We start from the raw sequence: 14763 nt of genomic DNA on the forward strand, positions 1-14763 counted from the left end.
TCTCTAATATTTAAAGGTACATATGTTTTTGGTATAAAATGCACCCTAAAAGTAAGCTAGATGCTCTTATCTGTTACTAACTGGAGAAACAAAAATCTATTTCAACGCTAGAGAAAAAAGTTTCTGAGACACAGTGTATCGGTTTTTAAAGTATGTATAAAAAATAGCTACATACACTGTATTTTTTATTTGAAAAATTTTATAAGGGAAATTTTGGTTATACATGACACTTATGTAACCAAGCAAACTCTAAACTAAAGTCTTACATCAAAAGCAATACTACTTTAAAGATGCTTTGAAAGAATAACGAGTTAAATATAAAATAGTGTTGCGTCTAATTATTTTGGAGTTAAATAAAAGACAACCAAACCCCCAAATCTCTACAACCTTGATTTAACTAAGAAATTATTTTGTTGAGGGTGGGAGACCAAAAAAGAAAAAAAGATCCATTTGGGGAATCTTGGCTGAAAATTCATGGTCTTGTATCTAACCAACAGTGGGAGAATTTAATCTCCAAAGAATCATCTACTCTGTTCATTAGTTAGAACTAGATAGTATTAACAGAAGGCAGTCATTATATTTATAAACTTAATTTAAAAAGGAAAAAAGATACTATTCAAGAATTACAATAAAATATTATTCTAAAACAATTTTATACATTTGAAAACCCAGCCAAAAACTACTAGTGAGTATATTCCTCCAGAAGATTAAGTTTAATGAAGAAAAGCATATTCATATAACTCCAGAAATTAGAAATAATGATCTTCTTTTAAGAAATGTTTTATTGTTTTAACCTCCCTTTATGAATAAAAACCAGCCCTAAAAAAGAACCATGACTATGCAAGCCTGGCATTTCTTTTTATTTAGTCTGAAAATCTCTTTAAAAAGGCAACATTTTCCTCCCCATCTGGCACCTTTCTCAAAACTACAACTGAACTTTGTCAGAGGCAGTTTCTTCAGAAAAACTGAAGAAAGGTGATCAATATATAAGACATAGTATTTTCTTAGAGATTATCTGGCAACAGAACATGACGATACTAACCAAATAAGTTTTAATACAAAGAAATAATGCTCTAACTCCAAGTAAGCAGCTTTTTGTGAAATCTTTTTTTTCTGATCATATACTAGATGACTTATATTCTTAAAGCTTAGAATAAACTGGGAATACATATCAGATCCTATTTAAAGAAAATGGGGCACCAAGAATAGTGGCTTAGCAAAAGTAAACTCGACAACGCAGTTAAAACTGGAAAAATTTTAATAAGCATCAAATGCACTTTACATTGGTAACTGCAATACTGAAACTGACATTTTACTTTTTTTTTTCAAAAATGGTCAGTGATTTTCTTTCTCCTGGGAAAGAACAGAGACCCAACTATGATCATTAATATGACACATCTAGGACACTACAGTTTCATTAATGCTAGTATCTAAACAGGCGTTCACATTTCATGTCTATGATAAGGCAGACTGTGAACTCCTGTATCACTGAATTTTAGCAAAAATTCCATGAGATAATTTAAAGGAATGTCAAATTTTTTAAGGGCAAACTCATAAATTCTACACTGGGGCCACTTTTTTGCTTGATGTGCATCTGACTTAGAATATGGGCAATTTTTCTTTCCTAATTCCTTGGAAAAATATTTCTGCAGTAAGTTTTGTATCTTCTTTACCAGGGATTGTTTTAAAGATTATCAACTCTGTGGTTAATTCCCCACAGTTGATAAAAATTTATCAAAAACATTATAATTTAAGGAGAAAAGTTGTTTTTCAAAGGCTATAGGAAAGAAATAGCGCTTCTCATTTGTATGAGCACAAACACTTAATCATACTGCAGGTAAATCCAATACAGTATTCAAAAGTTCTATAAAAATGAACAAAGACACGTGTTTACTTCCATTGCTCCAACAGTCAAACGCTGGATCTGCAGAGTTGCATGGTAGCAGTTTGCTGGTCCGATTTAAGAGTTCTTAGTCCTTTTGGTGTGTTTGGCCCAATGATGTCCACATCCCAGATACATTCAGTTCAAAAAACAGAAATTAGGGCAAAGACTCCATATAACAAAGCACAAGGATATGCTACCAGAAGTTGCTGTCCTTCCATGGCTAATGCAGAAATGAAAATCTTGGAAGCAGAAAAGCTACACCATCCAATTATTCCAGCTGTGAGAATAATTCCTACCATTCCTCTGTAATGGACAAGGAAAAACAGGGAGAGAGCAAAAAAAGACAATACATAAAATTAGTTACGTTAAGAATATACTGTAATAAGCAATTTTTTAAAAAAATTTAAATCCACATGCACACATTTGTAGAAAAAAAATCAAGATATTTCCCCTCAAATGTATTTCACAGCGAATTCAATAATGCTGAATTAACCTTGGGACAGAAAGCTCAATTATGAATACATTTTGTTCCTATTAGCACAGGGTTTCTCAACCTTGGCATTACTGACATTGGGCTGGATGTGCTTTTGTTGTAGGGCTATTCTGTGCATTGTAAGGATGTTCAAAAGCAAACATGGCCCCCAGTCATAAGAGACCAGGAGCATCCTGCACGCCTCACAGTAGTGACAACCAGAAAGTCTCTAGGTACTGACAAATGCCCCCTGGAAGCAAAATTGCCTCTGGTTGGGAAACACAATTTTAGTAGGAAATATCATCTGTAGAATTCAAATATAAACATATCAATCTCAACAAATGAGAAGAGTGAATCAGTTTCTATACTGAAAAACTGAAGCATCTATATCCAAAGCAGGAACATTGCAAAGCCATCACCTTGCCCTATTTAGTTGCTATATACTCTGTTCTTACAGCTCCGTTTTAACTGTCCAAGTGTAACAAAGCTCAGTCACTGGTCGTGTCTACAACTAACTACAAGGAGGAGCCTGACCTGTGGAGAACATCTGCACAATGGCCATCAGGGGGGCATTTTACACTGTACTGTTTAACCTTACCTAAATTATCTAAAAAGTACACATATTTAAAGCTGTTTACAAGTACATCTGAGAATACGACACGCTAGTAATAGCCTTGTGCCAAAGAATGTTTCATTTTCAGTTAAAAAGCTGCCAAATACAGTTTATATTTATTACTCATTTACTTAGCACATGCCCAACATCTTTAAGAAATCAGTCTCAAACATACCAAAGAGAAAGTAAATATAATTTTTTAACAACTTAATCCTTTCTACTCTAAAACTGCATTAACAATCAACACTATTTAATTTACAGATACCAGTAAGTGAGTATAAAACAGTGAAGTTCTTTATCACCGGTAAAAGCAGAGGGGGTGCAATAGATTTAAAAATGTATTCTCAGTTCCACTGTTCCTCAATGAAAAGCACATCCCATTCCTCAGTCACAGAGGCACTATCTAATGTTTGCTGCATCAGTCATTATCTCAACCTGATGGGGAGGTAAACCCCATCACACAGAATTGGCCATCAACACCCAAATTAAAGATCAGCACTTACTGCAAAGAAAATATCACTGCAAAGCTGGAAAGTAGGATCATGGGAAGAAGGCAATATCCAAGGACACTTGCCACACAACCAAATGAAACACCTGTCATACTCATTAAGTTCAGTAAACAAAACATTCCTAGGCATCCAATTGCACTGATCCCATATACATAGCCAAACTGGATTTTGCCAGCCTATGGGTAAAGAAAACATTACAGATTAAAGGACAAAAAACATGTTATTTTTGGCCTTATTTCACCTAAAACAGTAAATATAGAAGACATTTATTTTATGAGCATCAAAATCTACATAGGTATCTATTCTTTATGCACAGGAGTAAAACACTGAAAAGACTGGCTTTTATATTTTTCTTAAGAAGTTTTAAGTATCCACCTCCCAATACACAGGTATTTGGTTTTTCATCTCCTAGTTAATATTTCGGCTTGGCATGGAATTCAACAAATAGATACAAAATTATGGTACAATCACCTAAAGTTGTAGATTTCTAAAAAGACATCTGGTTGATTTTAAGCAAATAAATTACAGAAACAAGATGGAATGTCTTTCAGAATGTTTGGACAATAGCTAATATCATTTGAAAGCACCTAATTCCACCAAAACTTTTCCAAAGCAATTTATTCTCATTGGCAGATGTAGCCATAATCTTTTTAATAGTAGAAATAATTTCATCACTCATTTTTTATGTGTTAGAGGAGCTAGGAGATGAAAGCCAGGATAAGCGGGAAGCCAGAGTTCTATAGGAAGGCAAAGAGAAAAGAAAACCTGATTAACAAGTGGGCAAAAGGAATGTAATGGAAAATACGGTTTGCTTTCTTTATTTTTTCCAAATTGTTAATGTAGTGATAGTCATTGGACCAAAAACAAACAGAGAAACAAAAACTTAGCACAGAAAATGTTAGGTAAATTGGAGTTACAAGTACCATGAGTCAAGCTATGTGGACAAACATTGTATCATTGTATTCAGATCACATTATAATGAAATCAGTTTTCAGAAGTCTTCATAAAGTTCCTAGATTTTTGACATAGAAAACTCAATTGCAAGAATGCCTCTACAAATTATGTTAAATGGAAAAATCCTTGGGATTTTGATTAGACTGAATATTTGTGAATACTTGATTGAGCACATAGAAGTTTGAAGGGGCTCAGCTCAGTTCACTGAATTCACTCATACACTGATAGTAAACTTTCATACTTGCACAGTATTTTAAAATTTTCAAAGTGTTCTCATACAACCTGGTTTGCTTAATCTCCAGAACAGTAGTGTTAGGTGGAAAGCACACAATTATCTATCAGAGCTCAAGGACAAAGTAGGAGTTCTGGGTTCATGCCCAGCTTTTGAGTAAAAACCACATCTATTCATTAAATCATTTATCAGAGACATTAGATAAAATAAATGCTAACAATTATCTTTACAACTTTTCATTCTCAGGATGTTTTAATACTCTTAGGGAAGGGGAGGTAGGAACTAAAACCCCTTGTTCTTTAATGTTTCCATTCATTAAAAATAAAAATAATATATAGAAAAATAACCCCCAGCACTACCAGAAAACACTACCCAAGGTCTAGAGATTAAAAAAACAATAAAGAGCAACAGGTTAAAAAATGTTATCAATCACTGAAAATTAAGAAGGGATTCTGATGAAGGGATGAAGCCACATGTTATTTATTTATTATTTGTTTTTCTCTAATAATCGGATCTCTTATTAGAACAAGAAATGATTTCTCAATATACTATATTTATTATTAATGGAGATGTGATGAATAGGTATAATTTCAAGCAACTCAACACTATTCAAAACATATCAAAGACCTAATATATAAACAGTCTCAAAAATGGCTCTTGGTAGATAGAACATTAAAAGAATGGTTTTTAATCTCACACTGGGAGCTGAAACTAAAATCTTACCAGTAACAATGTGGCTCCAAAGGCAAGGCAAAAAACCATGGGTCCTGCCAGATCAGTCTCATTCATGATGCTGCCATCTGCTACTTTTAATGGATGTAACACTGTTAGTGTTTTTTGCCAAATGTGGTCAAAATTGATACCTAATTCTAAAAGAAAATAAGGAAGTCGATTAGCACTTGTGATATACTCTTAGTCTACCAAAATCTGTTCGAACATCAGACAAAATGAAACACCAGCACCAAGAGGGTCTAGCGATACCAGATACAATTATTTGGATGAGTTTTCAATATGAGTCTTCACTGATTGGTTAGTTCACAAGTAGCCAACTTTAGGTTTTGTGTTGGAAAAGAGGGGTAAATGATGAAACAAACATTCTCAGCTATGAATGCATAGCAAAGAATATATGGTCAGGGTTAATAGAAAGGTGTCTTTTACTTGCAACTTCAGGAATACCTGAAGGCCCCGTGAAATTGTATACAAAACTATACAATTGCGTGTGTATGTATACATTTTTTTGACAAGTGTCTTCACAGCTTTCATTATACTGTCGAAGGGCATTAAATCCTCCTGCTCCAAAGAAAATGTCCAGTACTGCTTTATGGGTTTTGGAACACAATTTGAAGACCACCACACTCTTCAGTGATGTTACTAGTTCTGCCAGCTTATTTCTATGCAGAATAACCAGTATTGTGCTATTTCTTTTCATTTTTTCTACAGACAACATTTAATCAATATAAAGTAAAAGTCGATGCTAGTCTACTGACATACTTTATCACTTTGTAAAGCTCTATGAAAAATCTGGTCCCCTCTGACGCAATTAGGTTTCATATATAATCTGTTTAAAATGCATCACTTAGTAGAAAACTTTTTCTAAAACATTATTCTTTTAAAGGAAAGGATGACTTCTCTAAACTAAGATTTATTTTCACTAACCAGCTGAATACTATAGAGCAGGTGTCCCCAACATCTACACCATGGACCACTACTGGTTTAGGCCTGGTAGGAACTGGGCCCCACAGCAGAGATGAACTTGAATGTAATGTGCTTGAATTATCCGGAAACCACCGCCCCCCCCACCCTGGTCCATGGAAAGAGTGTCTCCAAGAAACCAGTCCCTGGTCCCCAAAAGGTTGGGGATGGCTGCTCTACAGTACTCTCAAGTGTTGTAAGCGATCCAACCTTCTAATAAAGGTGGCTCATCCTCAAAGCTGTTTCCATAGAACGGCTGTGGCGTGGCTGGAGCATACGTCTGAGTTGGCTGCAAAATCTGGCCGGTGTATGGCTGTTGTGGCTGCATCATGTCCGGAGGGACAAACCGGCCTTGCTGCGAGTAGTCATAGCCAGAGTACTGTCTGTAGATCAAAGTAAGATACATTTCTCAAAATTATGTTGCTCCCAACAGCTAATACCCCTGACGGTTTGGGAATCTTAGTCATTCAATTCCTAGGATATCCACCTTGCTAGTTTCTATAAATGAAGCTTGAAACGATTACTAAGATCAAGCTGATTATGGACAATAAGCTGACTGTGTTTTATAGAGAAGCAGACTGATGATGCCAACACTCACTTATGCAGCACTTGTGCATTTTAAAAACTATTTGTTTAAACATTAGAAGGTCATCAAGTTAAAACTTAAAAATCTTGTCTGTTTTATTATAAAGACAGTTGTGAAACAAAACTTATGTCTAAGACTGTGAATGAAAACTTAAGATGACAGACTCTGTACTACATGTTAAGTAATTTTCCTTTGTAATTTGGACCTCCATTAAATGAAAAATCATTCTTCTTTAGTCTTTTAAAAAAATACAAATTTGATTACAGTGAAGTAGAGCCAGATAGTTGCTTTCATGTCTTTTTTTCCCATTTTCTTAGGTCAGTTTAAGTTTTAGAGAATCGTTGAGGAGGTGGCACAGAGGGTTCCCATATTCCACACATTCAGCTTATCTTATTATTAACATCTTACCTGAGTGCATATACAGGGTCTGGTGCAAATAATGCCTTTTTCATTACAAATTCTTTCATTACAAAATCATAAGCGTGTACTTGTGTAACATAACAATATCACACTCAAGCACACGATATGACACTTTAGGTGAAATGTTCAAATTAAAACTATAAATCATTATACCCATACTACTGCCCTACCAACCACACTCAAGCAGGCCTTACTTCTGCCAGACCCGGTATTTTAAATTTTTTCACCACTTATCCCCACCATGCCCTCTTCTACCTCCACCCACTTGCCTCCCCTCCTGCATTCACCACATTGTTGTCTGTTATTTTTTGCAAGTTGGTAAATCTTTTTAAGAACAACCATCAATTTTAAAACACATAGTGAAAAAACCCAAGCTGTTTCTTTGTGAAAGCTTTCTGCATGCATAACACAATACTATTAGTACACTTGCATTTGAATTGTGCTTTTAATTTTTCACAGTACTTAGATACCTATCGCTCTGTTATGTGCTATATAGCAAGTCCTGCATTTTAGGGGACAGACCTTACCACGGCCATTTTAGTGATGAAAACAATACGGACAAGAAGGATGCTGAAGTATCTTTAAGCAACTGTTTTACAATGATCTGGAAAAAAATGACTTACCTATCAATGGGACCAATCGAATTACACAGTGAGAAATACAGAAGTAAAATTATTATTTAAAAATTCAGACATTTTAAAAATGAGACCTGAGAAGCCTTAGAAATGCTTTAGTCCAATTGCCTTTCAAATTTTCATAGTTCCCTTTTGATGATGTAAAAGCTAATGAACTCCATTAATATTGAGATTTTAAAATTAAATCTAATTTTTAATGAATTGAGCATCTTTATTAAAAGCAAATCAAAGCAGTAAGAAATTTTCAACTACACACAGCCCTTTGGAAATTCCAGTGGGATTTTCAAGACTCACCACACTAATCCAATCCATGCTGGAAAAAAAAAAGATGCTATTCATTTTTATGGTTTTAAAAAATACAGACTTCACTGCAGCATTATTTTAACAGTAAAAGATAAAACAGGACAATCAAATAGACTTCAGCAAATATGCTGTGATTTGGGCAGAGATTACTATGCACTTGTAAAAGAAGTGATGCAGGTGCACGTGTACTTATAAGAAAAAATAATCAAGAAGTGTTCATTAAGAAGGAAAAAACAATGTTCAAGATAGCACATACCATATGCATTCATTGTGACTGTACTTTTTAGAATATAGCTACATCCATGTATGTGTAACATGTGTTTTTTACACACAGAGATAATTATATAGGTAAAGGGGCCTGGAAACATGGAAATAGAAGCCTTAAATGAACTGTTTTAAGTGTTTAATGTAAATTATCTCATATTATGCTCACTACAACTCTAGGAAGTTGATTTTTTTCATTATACAGATGTGGAAACTGGTATTTGGATCAAAGTAATTTGCCCATTTGCTACCAGGATTCAAAACTAGACTTTCAGACTCTAACCCTACACAATTGTGATAAAAATCCCTCCCAAATACCATCTTAAAGAGACAGCTGTGATAATTTACCTGTATGTGCATTTCCCCAGTCACCTTGGTATACAAATATGCTGATTTCTGTCAGCATAGGCAGAATTCACATTTTGAATAAATTCACATATTAAGACAAGAATTCACATTTTCTGATTTAGCACAATATGCTGTTGTGTTCATCTTTGTTAGGATGTATCAGAAATCCACATCTTAGTTCATGAAGCAGCCAGAAAAGCTCCTTATGAAGGCTTCTACAATCTGCATAAACAGACTGTATTATGTTCACGCTCTCACACACAAAATAGAGAACTATGAATATATATGTAATAGAAAAACCAAAAAGAATGGTACAGACTAGTGGTCTTCAAACTCTTTAATGTTAAAACCCCCTTTATACTCTTAAAATTTACTACTGAGAGCTCCAAATATTTTTATGTGGGGTTATATCTATCGATATTACATTAGAAATTAAAACTGAGAAATGTTTAATGTATTTATAATTAATTCATTTAAAGTAACAATATATCCATTACATGTTAGTATAAACATTTTATATGAAAAAAGTGCTTTAAAGAATTAGAGTAAAGTGACATTGTATTTTATTTTTGACAATCCCCTTATGTCTGGTTTAATAGAAGACAGCTAAAAATTCTAGTATCTGCTTCTACGTTCAATCTGCTGTGACATATTTTTTTAGTTGAAGTATCTTAAGAAAAAGAAGATAAAAAATATGAACAGGGAAAGGACAGCAAACTCACAGTTATTAACAACCATACCTAAAACAAAAGCAAACTAAGAGGACACCTAGATCAGGAGCAGAACCATAGAAATGGAGATCACATGGAGGGTTAGCAACAAGGGAGTGGGAGGAGGAGAAGGGGGGAGAAGGCACAGAGAGTAAGTAGCATAGATGGTAGGTAGTAAATAGGCAAGGGGGAGGACTGGAATACTATGGGAAATACAGAATCTAAAGTACTTGTGACACATGGACATGAACAAAAGGGGGGGAATGGTGGGGGAGGGGTGTGCAGGGCGGAGGGGAGTGAAGGGGGGAATGGGACAACTGTAATGGCATAATCAATAAAATATATTAAAAAAAGAAAGAAAATGTGGTGTTGAGACTTGCAGTAGAAAAAGAGATTTTTAAGAACCTTTTGAGCCCTGGCTGGTGTAGCTCAGTGGATTCAGCACGGGCTTGCAAACTAAAGGATCACAGTTCAATTCCCAGTCAGGGCACATGCCTGGATTGTGGGCCCTCTAAAGATAAGTAAATAAACTCTTAAAAAAATAAAATAAAATAAAATTTAAGTTGCAATGTGGAAATGGAAACAATACTAATGAGTTTTTTAACACTGTTGCATCGAAATACTATATCAATCTGTCCTGCACTTCAAAAGGATTCTTTCTTTATTCAAATATGATCTGGAAATATGCACGGGCCATTTTGAAAATATCAGTTTGAGTTATGCAAATGTTCCAAATACTGACATTTAATAAAAAAAATATATAGGGTGGGGCAAAAGTAGGTTTACAGTTGTTTGTATGGAAAATAATACAGTAACTAATAAATAAAAATACCTCACTAAACTCTGTTTTGTATACTCACAACTGTAAACCTGTTTTTGCCCCACCCTGTACATAATATAAATATAAAAATCACATTTACAATGTCATCACTGATCTCATAAGAAAAATGGTTAATTATTGGGAAGCTGACAAGTCCATGGTGATGAACACAAGTTTTCCAAAACCTTCATTTTTGCCAGAAAATGCCAATTTTGTCATTGGCCATATATACTGTCAATGGTTTTCCTTAAAGTAACAGGCTTATTACCTCATTCATTTTTGAGAAAATATCTAATACTCAAGTCTGAATAACCATAATTTGTGGGTCAGTTCCTGCCAATAAAAATGGTTTCCATGAAAAAGCGGTTGATTTAGCTTGAGACTCAAACTGTTCAGTGGCTTTTCATAGAGATAATCGCTGTATTTCAGGATGAAATGGAAGTGCTTTATGACTGATTCCCATTTTATTACACAGAATATTTTAAAGATAGGTGTAGTGAAGGGTCAGGATATAACAACACTAATTCTTGCGGCTTCATAAAGAGTATCCTTCATTAAAACTGATTCCCCTACCCCCTACAATTGTGCGGCAATACAGAATACAATGATTACTAGAACAATGTCATGTCATTGACTTAATTCATATTTGGGTTCAACACGCTGGAAAAGGTATATAGTATCTTAATATTGTTATAAAAATAGTTTTGACCTTAAAGATTCTCTGAAAGGTCTCAAGGAACCAGTTGGATCTGTAGTCCATACTTCAGAACAATGACATAATCCATAAATTTCATGTATGGAAGAGGAATCCTGTAAGCAGTGACGGCTTCAAAGATGCACGATCATTCCTTCTTCAAGATTCAAGGTGAGAATGACAATACTAGAGAATTTTATTATTTTCCTTTTCTGGCAGGACCTGGTCAGAGAATTTCCCGACCTATCTGTTCTAGCTTTAATCTAAAACACAGTAAGGTTGACATGATCTTTGTAGACTAAATCAACACTTGTGTAGCAAGAAAAGCAGCAGACAGTAAATCTGCTTTGGCACTCATAATCAACAGCAATGCCTGTTAACATACTGAGTTGGCTACTCAAGTTCTTAAAAATCCACAGTCTGCCAATAGAGGTATTATCAGTTAAATCAAAGATGAAAAAAAATACTACCTTTCAATACTTACAAAAATAAGTATGGTATTACTACATGTCTTACAGGCATATCTAGAATACTATGTGGGTCCTGTCCAAATAAGATAATCATAAAACTCAACAGGTTAAGACCAAACAGGCTTTATTATTTTTATTTTTGTTGTTTTATATGAATATATGAATAACAGTTATAAAGTATCCATAGAGAAAACTAAGCAAAATGTTAAAGCTGACTTCATAGGGAAAATGTAAAACTATGGACTAATAATAAGTCACATTAAACTTCATGACAATCCAAGGCATATGCTATTCAAACTTACATTTTCATCAAAAGATAAACATTATCACCTGATCTTTGTTACCAAGTTAGCAAAACAAACAGGAGTCAGCAACATCTAAACAGCTGCTTGGAAAACTGAAATGAGGTGATAAGTTACACCTTTAAGTGATGCAAACACGAACAGGACAGGAAAGAAAGGCAGAGACAGATAAACCTAGGAAGCTGTGCACTAAATGGAACAATTCTGCTGAGTCCAAATATCAATACATATAATTTGGCTAAAACAGGCTTGCATACAGGTGTTCCCAAGTCCTGTGGCTGTGGTCTGGCTAATCTTACACTCGCCCTTTCATATACAGAACAAGCATGAAAATGCATATTTAGGTAAATAAATGTATAAAAATGTCTCAACATGATTTTTCCAATTTTGTCCAATTGGCTGAACAAAAGAGATAAATCCTCAATGACATAAAATTGAAAATTTAATAGGAAAAATAGTGATTGGTACTTTTTTATACGCTCACTCCCATTATGAGTTCACTGTGTTCAGTTTTTTGGGGGGAAGGCATAAGCCTTAAAATACATCAAAATTAAGATTCAAGAAATCTTTAAGTTGTAAGATTTATAACCTATACAAGACAGACAATGGGGCTACATTTGATTTTTTGCTTGTTTTTTTACATTCTTGGGCACTTCTATTGAGATGTATTAACTCAAACACATTCTAGTACTCCATGTTTCTCTCCGCCTGACTGGCTGCACCATCTCCCTCTGCCCTCATCCTGGGACAATGTTCAGAGTTTTCTAACTCAGAGCCGACCGATGAACATCAGAGGACACCTAAACTGCCTCAATTCATATGCATGTGTATGTGGGTATGTGAGTGGTGCATGTACATATTTTTCAGAAATAGGCCCATAGTTTTCATCAGATTCTTAGAAGAGTCCTGGACCACCTAGAAAAGGTTAAGCAACTCTGGTATAGGAAACTCATTCACTGGTTGGGAGGCTAATAAGATTATCTTTAGGTCCTAAAAAAATAAAGATATGACATCTTAGAGGAAACTGGTAGAAAACCTTCAGTTAGTGTACTTTTGCCACAAATACTAGGGATTATTTAAAAATAATGATTAAAAATATTTTTTAAAAATTTAATTATTGTTCAAGTACAGTTTTCTGTCTTTTACTCCCATCCCAATCCACCTCCCCAGTGCCCCCCATAAAAAGTGATTTTTAAAACGTAGTTCAGGGATGAAAGGCTTTGAGTCCCCTGCTTCAATCTGCAACTGGCAACTTGTGTGCACTGACAAGCTTTTGGTATAAGTAATAATAAAGATGATTATCAATTGCTATATGAAAATCATCTCATGAAGCACCTGATGATTCATAATAGGAAGTTCACACTACTAAACAGTGCCACAAGCACTTTCAAATAATGCTGATAAAGTCTGAAAGTTGGACTATACAAACTACTAAAAAAGCCATCAAAAGATTTTAATTTTTAAGAGGTCCTATGGACTAAATAGCCTATCTTCTAGGTACCTGAACACTTATCCACATCTCGAATGATGTAGAAACACTGTAACTAAAAAAGTCCTTCAACAATCTCGTTTTCCACCTACATTACACCAGAAGATTTTGCAGCAGATGCCAAACTCTAAATAGGGCGACTCCTTCAAACCCAGTACAGCGGTACAGTTCTCTCCCCGGGAAGAAAGGTTATGAGAAATCCCATTTTTGATCAGCAGGGACACGTTCACACATTCAATTTTAGGCAGAAGCAAGCATTCTGGGCACACGCTTTCACCACAATCTTGAGCAAATAAATTGCTAAAGCTGAAAAGTTACTTGCTGTAGGGTCCTCCACTTCCTCCATAATCATAGGACTGCTGTGATTGGTCATCGATGCTGTAACTCGTCTGGTAGAAATCCGTGTTTAAGTTATCAAAGCCTGACATTGCAAATGACCTGCAAAGAAGTGAAACGGAAAAGGCTGTTATGCTCAAGATCCTACTGAAGTCGTTCGTGATACTTTGCTTAAGCAAACAGTCCCAGAAAGCAGCAAATACAATACTACTACTGAAATTTTGGGAAACAGCATGTGAGGGTGGATCGCGGGGGACGAGATACGAGGGTGTTACGGAAATGTTTAGTATGAAGTCAAGGTCTGGGAAGGCATCTCCACTTAAGGAACTGATAAGCCTGGGTCAGGGGCGGGGTCGTGAGAGGAGTGCCTCCCCTGGGTCTAAAATAACGATTTCAGCTCAGGACTAGGATTTACAACCGACAACGCACCTGCCTCCCCGCAAAATAAGGCCAAGAAAGTGAGGACTCCTGGAAGGCTGCGCCTTTGGTGCAGAGGCCGCGCGTCACAGCAAGAGCTTGAAGAGAAGTGAATGTCTGAGGAAAGGACCCGGAGAGCCGCCGAAAGGCGGCAACAAGCCGCGTTGCACGGGGGTACACAGAAGCACATTAATATGCTATGGGCCTGGGACACTCACCCAACGGAGAGGCGACGGCAGCACCCGCCCCAGCGCCAGATAATCCCGAGAAGTCAGTTTAAGACCCAGAGCAGGCACCGTTTCTACGTGTCACAGGCCAAAGCACTGCTTCCGGGTCACGCCCCGTTTGCGCAGGCGTGCTGACCAATTTTGCTGTCCTTGATTAGACAGCGAAGGGGCGTGAAATCTGAAACTGCGCGTGTGCACTATCGACCAATGGGAGAAGGAGAACCAGACTGCCACCTGGTTAGTGGTGGGGGAGAAAGGCGCAGGCGCAGCAACTGTAATTGTTTGGGAGGAGGGAGAATTCCAAAGTATTTGGGTTTGTTGAAGCCGTTTAACCCTTTAAACGGAGGGACTAGATCCTCAGTCTTCCTGGACTTACTGTAGTGTG

At 35.9% G+C, this 14763-nt stretch overlaps 1 protein-coding gene across 2 annotated transcripts; it reads right to left on the minus strand.

Annotated features, from left to right (window-relative positions):
- Positions 1 to 1171: 1171 nt before the first annotated feature.
- YIPF5 (Yip1 domain family member 5) lies at positions 1172 to 14490 on the minus strand. 2 transcript variants are annotated; one of them, XM_037063079.1, is made up of 6 exons: positions 14370 to 14490; positions 13717 to 13836; positions 6568 to 6740; positions 5389 to 5534; positions 3474 to 3655; positions 1172 to 2188 (listed from the first exon to the last, which is right to left on the minus strand). In XM_037063079.1, the coding sequence occupies exons 2-6, from the start codon at positions 13824 to 13826 to the stop codon at positions 2026 to 2028; spliced, it is 774 nt and encodes a 257-aa protein (XP_036918974.1). In that variant the 5' UTR covers positions 13827 to 13836; positions 14370 to 14490; the 3' UTR covers positions 1172 to 2025. The 2 variants fall into 2 exon arrangements, with proteins under 2 accessions (XP_036918974.1, XP_036918983.1); XM_037063088.1 differs by lacking the exon at positions 14370 to 14490 and adding an exon at positions 14164 to 14362.
- Positions 14491 to 14763: the final 273 nt, after the last annotated feature.

This window comes from Sturnira hondurensis, unplaced genomic scaffold (assembly GCF_014824575.4).
Source record: "Sturnira hondurensis isolate 20B ecotype Veracruz unplaced genomic scaffold, ASM1482457v3 Scaffold0001120, whole genome shotgun sequence".
Taxonomy (NCBI): domain Eukaryota; kingdom Metazoa; phylum Chordata; class Mammalia; order Chiroptera; family Phyllostomidae; genus Sturnira; species Sturnira hondurensis.

Bases quoted from the DNA above. Each gene is read 5' to 3' on its own strand.
- YIPF5 (XM_037063079.1), bottom strand. From the start codon at position 13,826: ATGTCAGGCTTTGATAACTTAAACACGGATTTCTACCAGACGAGTTAC. The intron at 3,656-5,388 runs GTAAGATTTTAG...CTTTACCCATAG, and splicing joins TTGGAGCCACATTGTTACTG to GCTGGCAAAATCCAGTTTGG. The intron at 2,189-3,473 runs GTAAGTGCTGAT...TGTCCATTACAG, and splicing joins GCAGTGATATTTTCTTTGCA to AGGAATGGTAGGAATTATTC.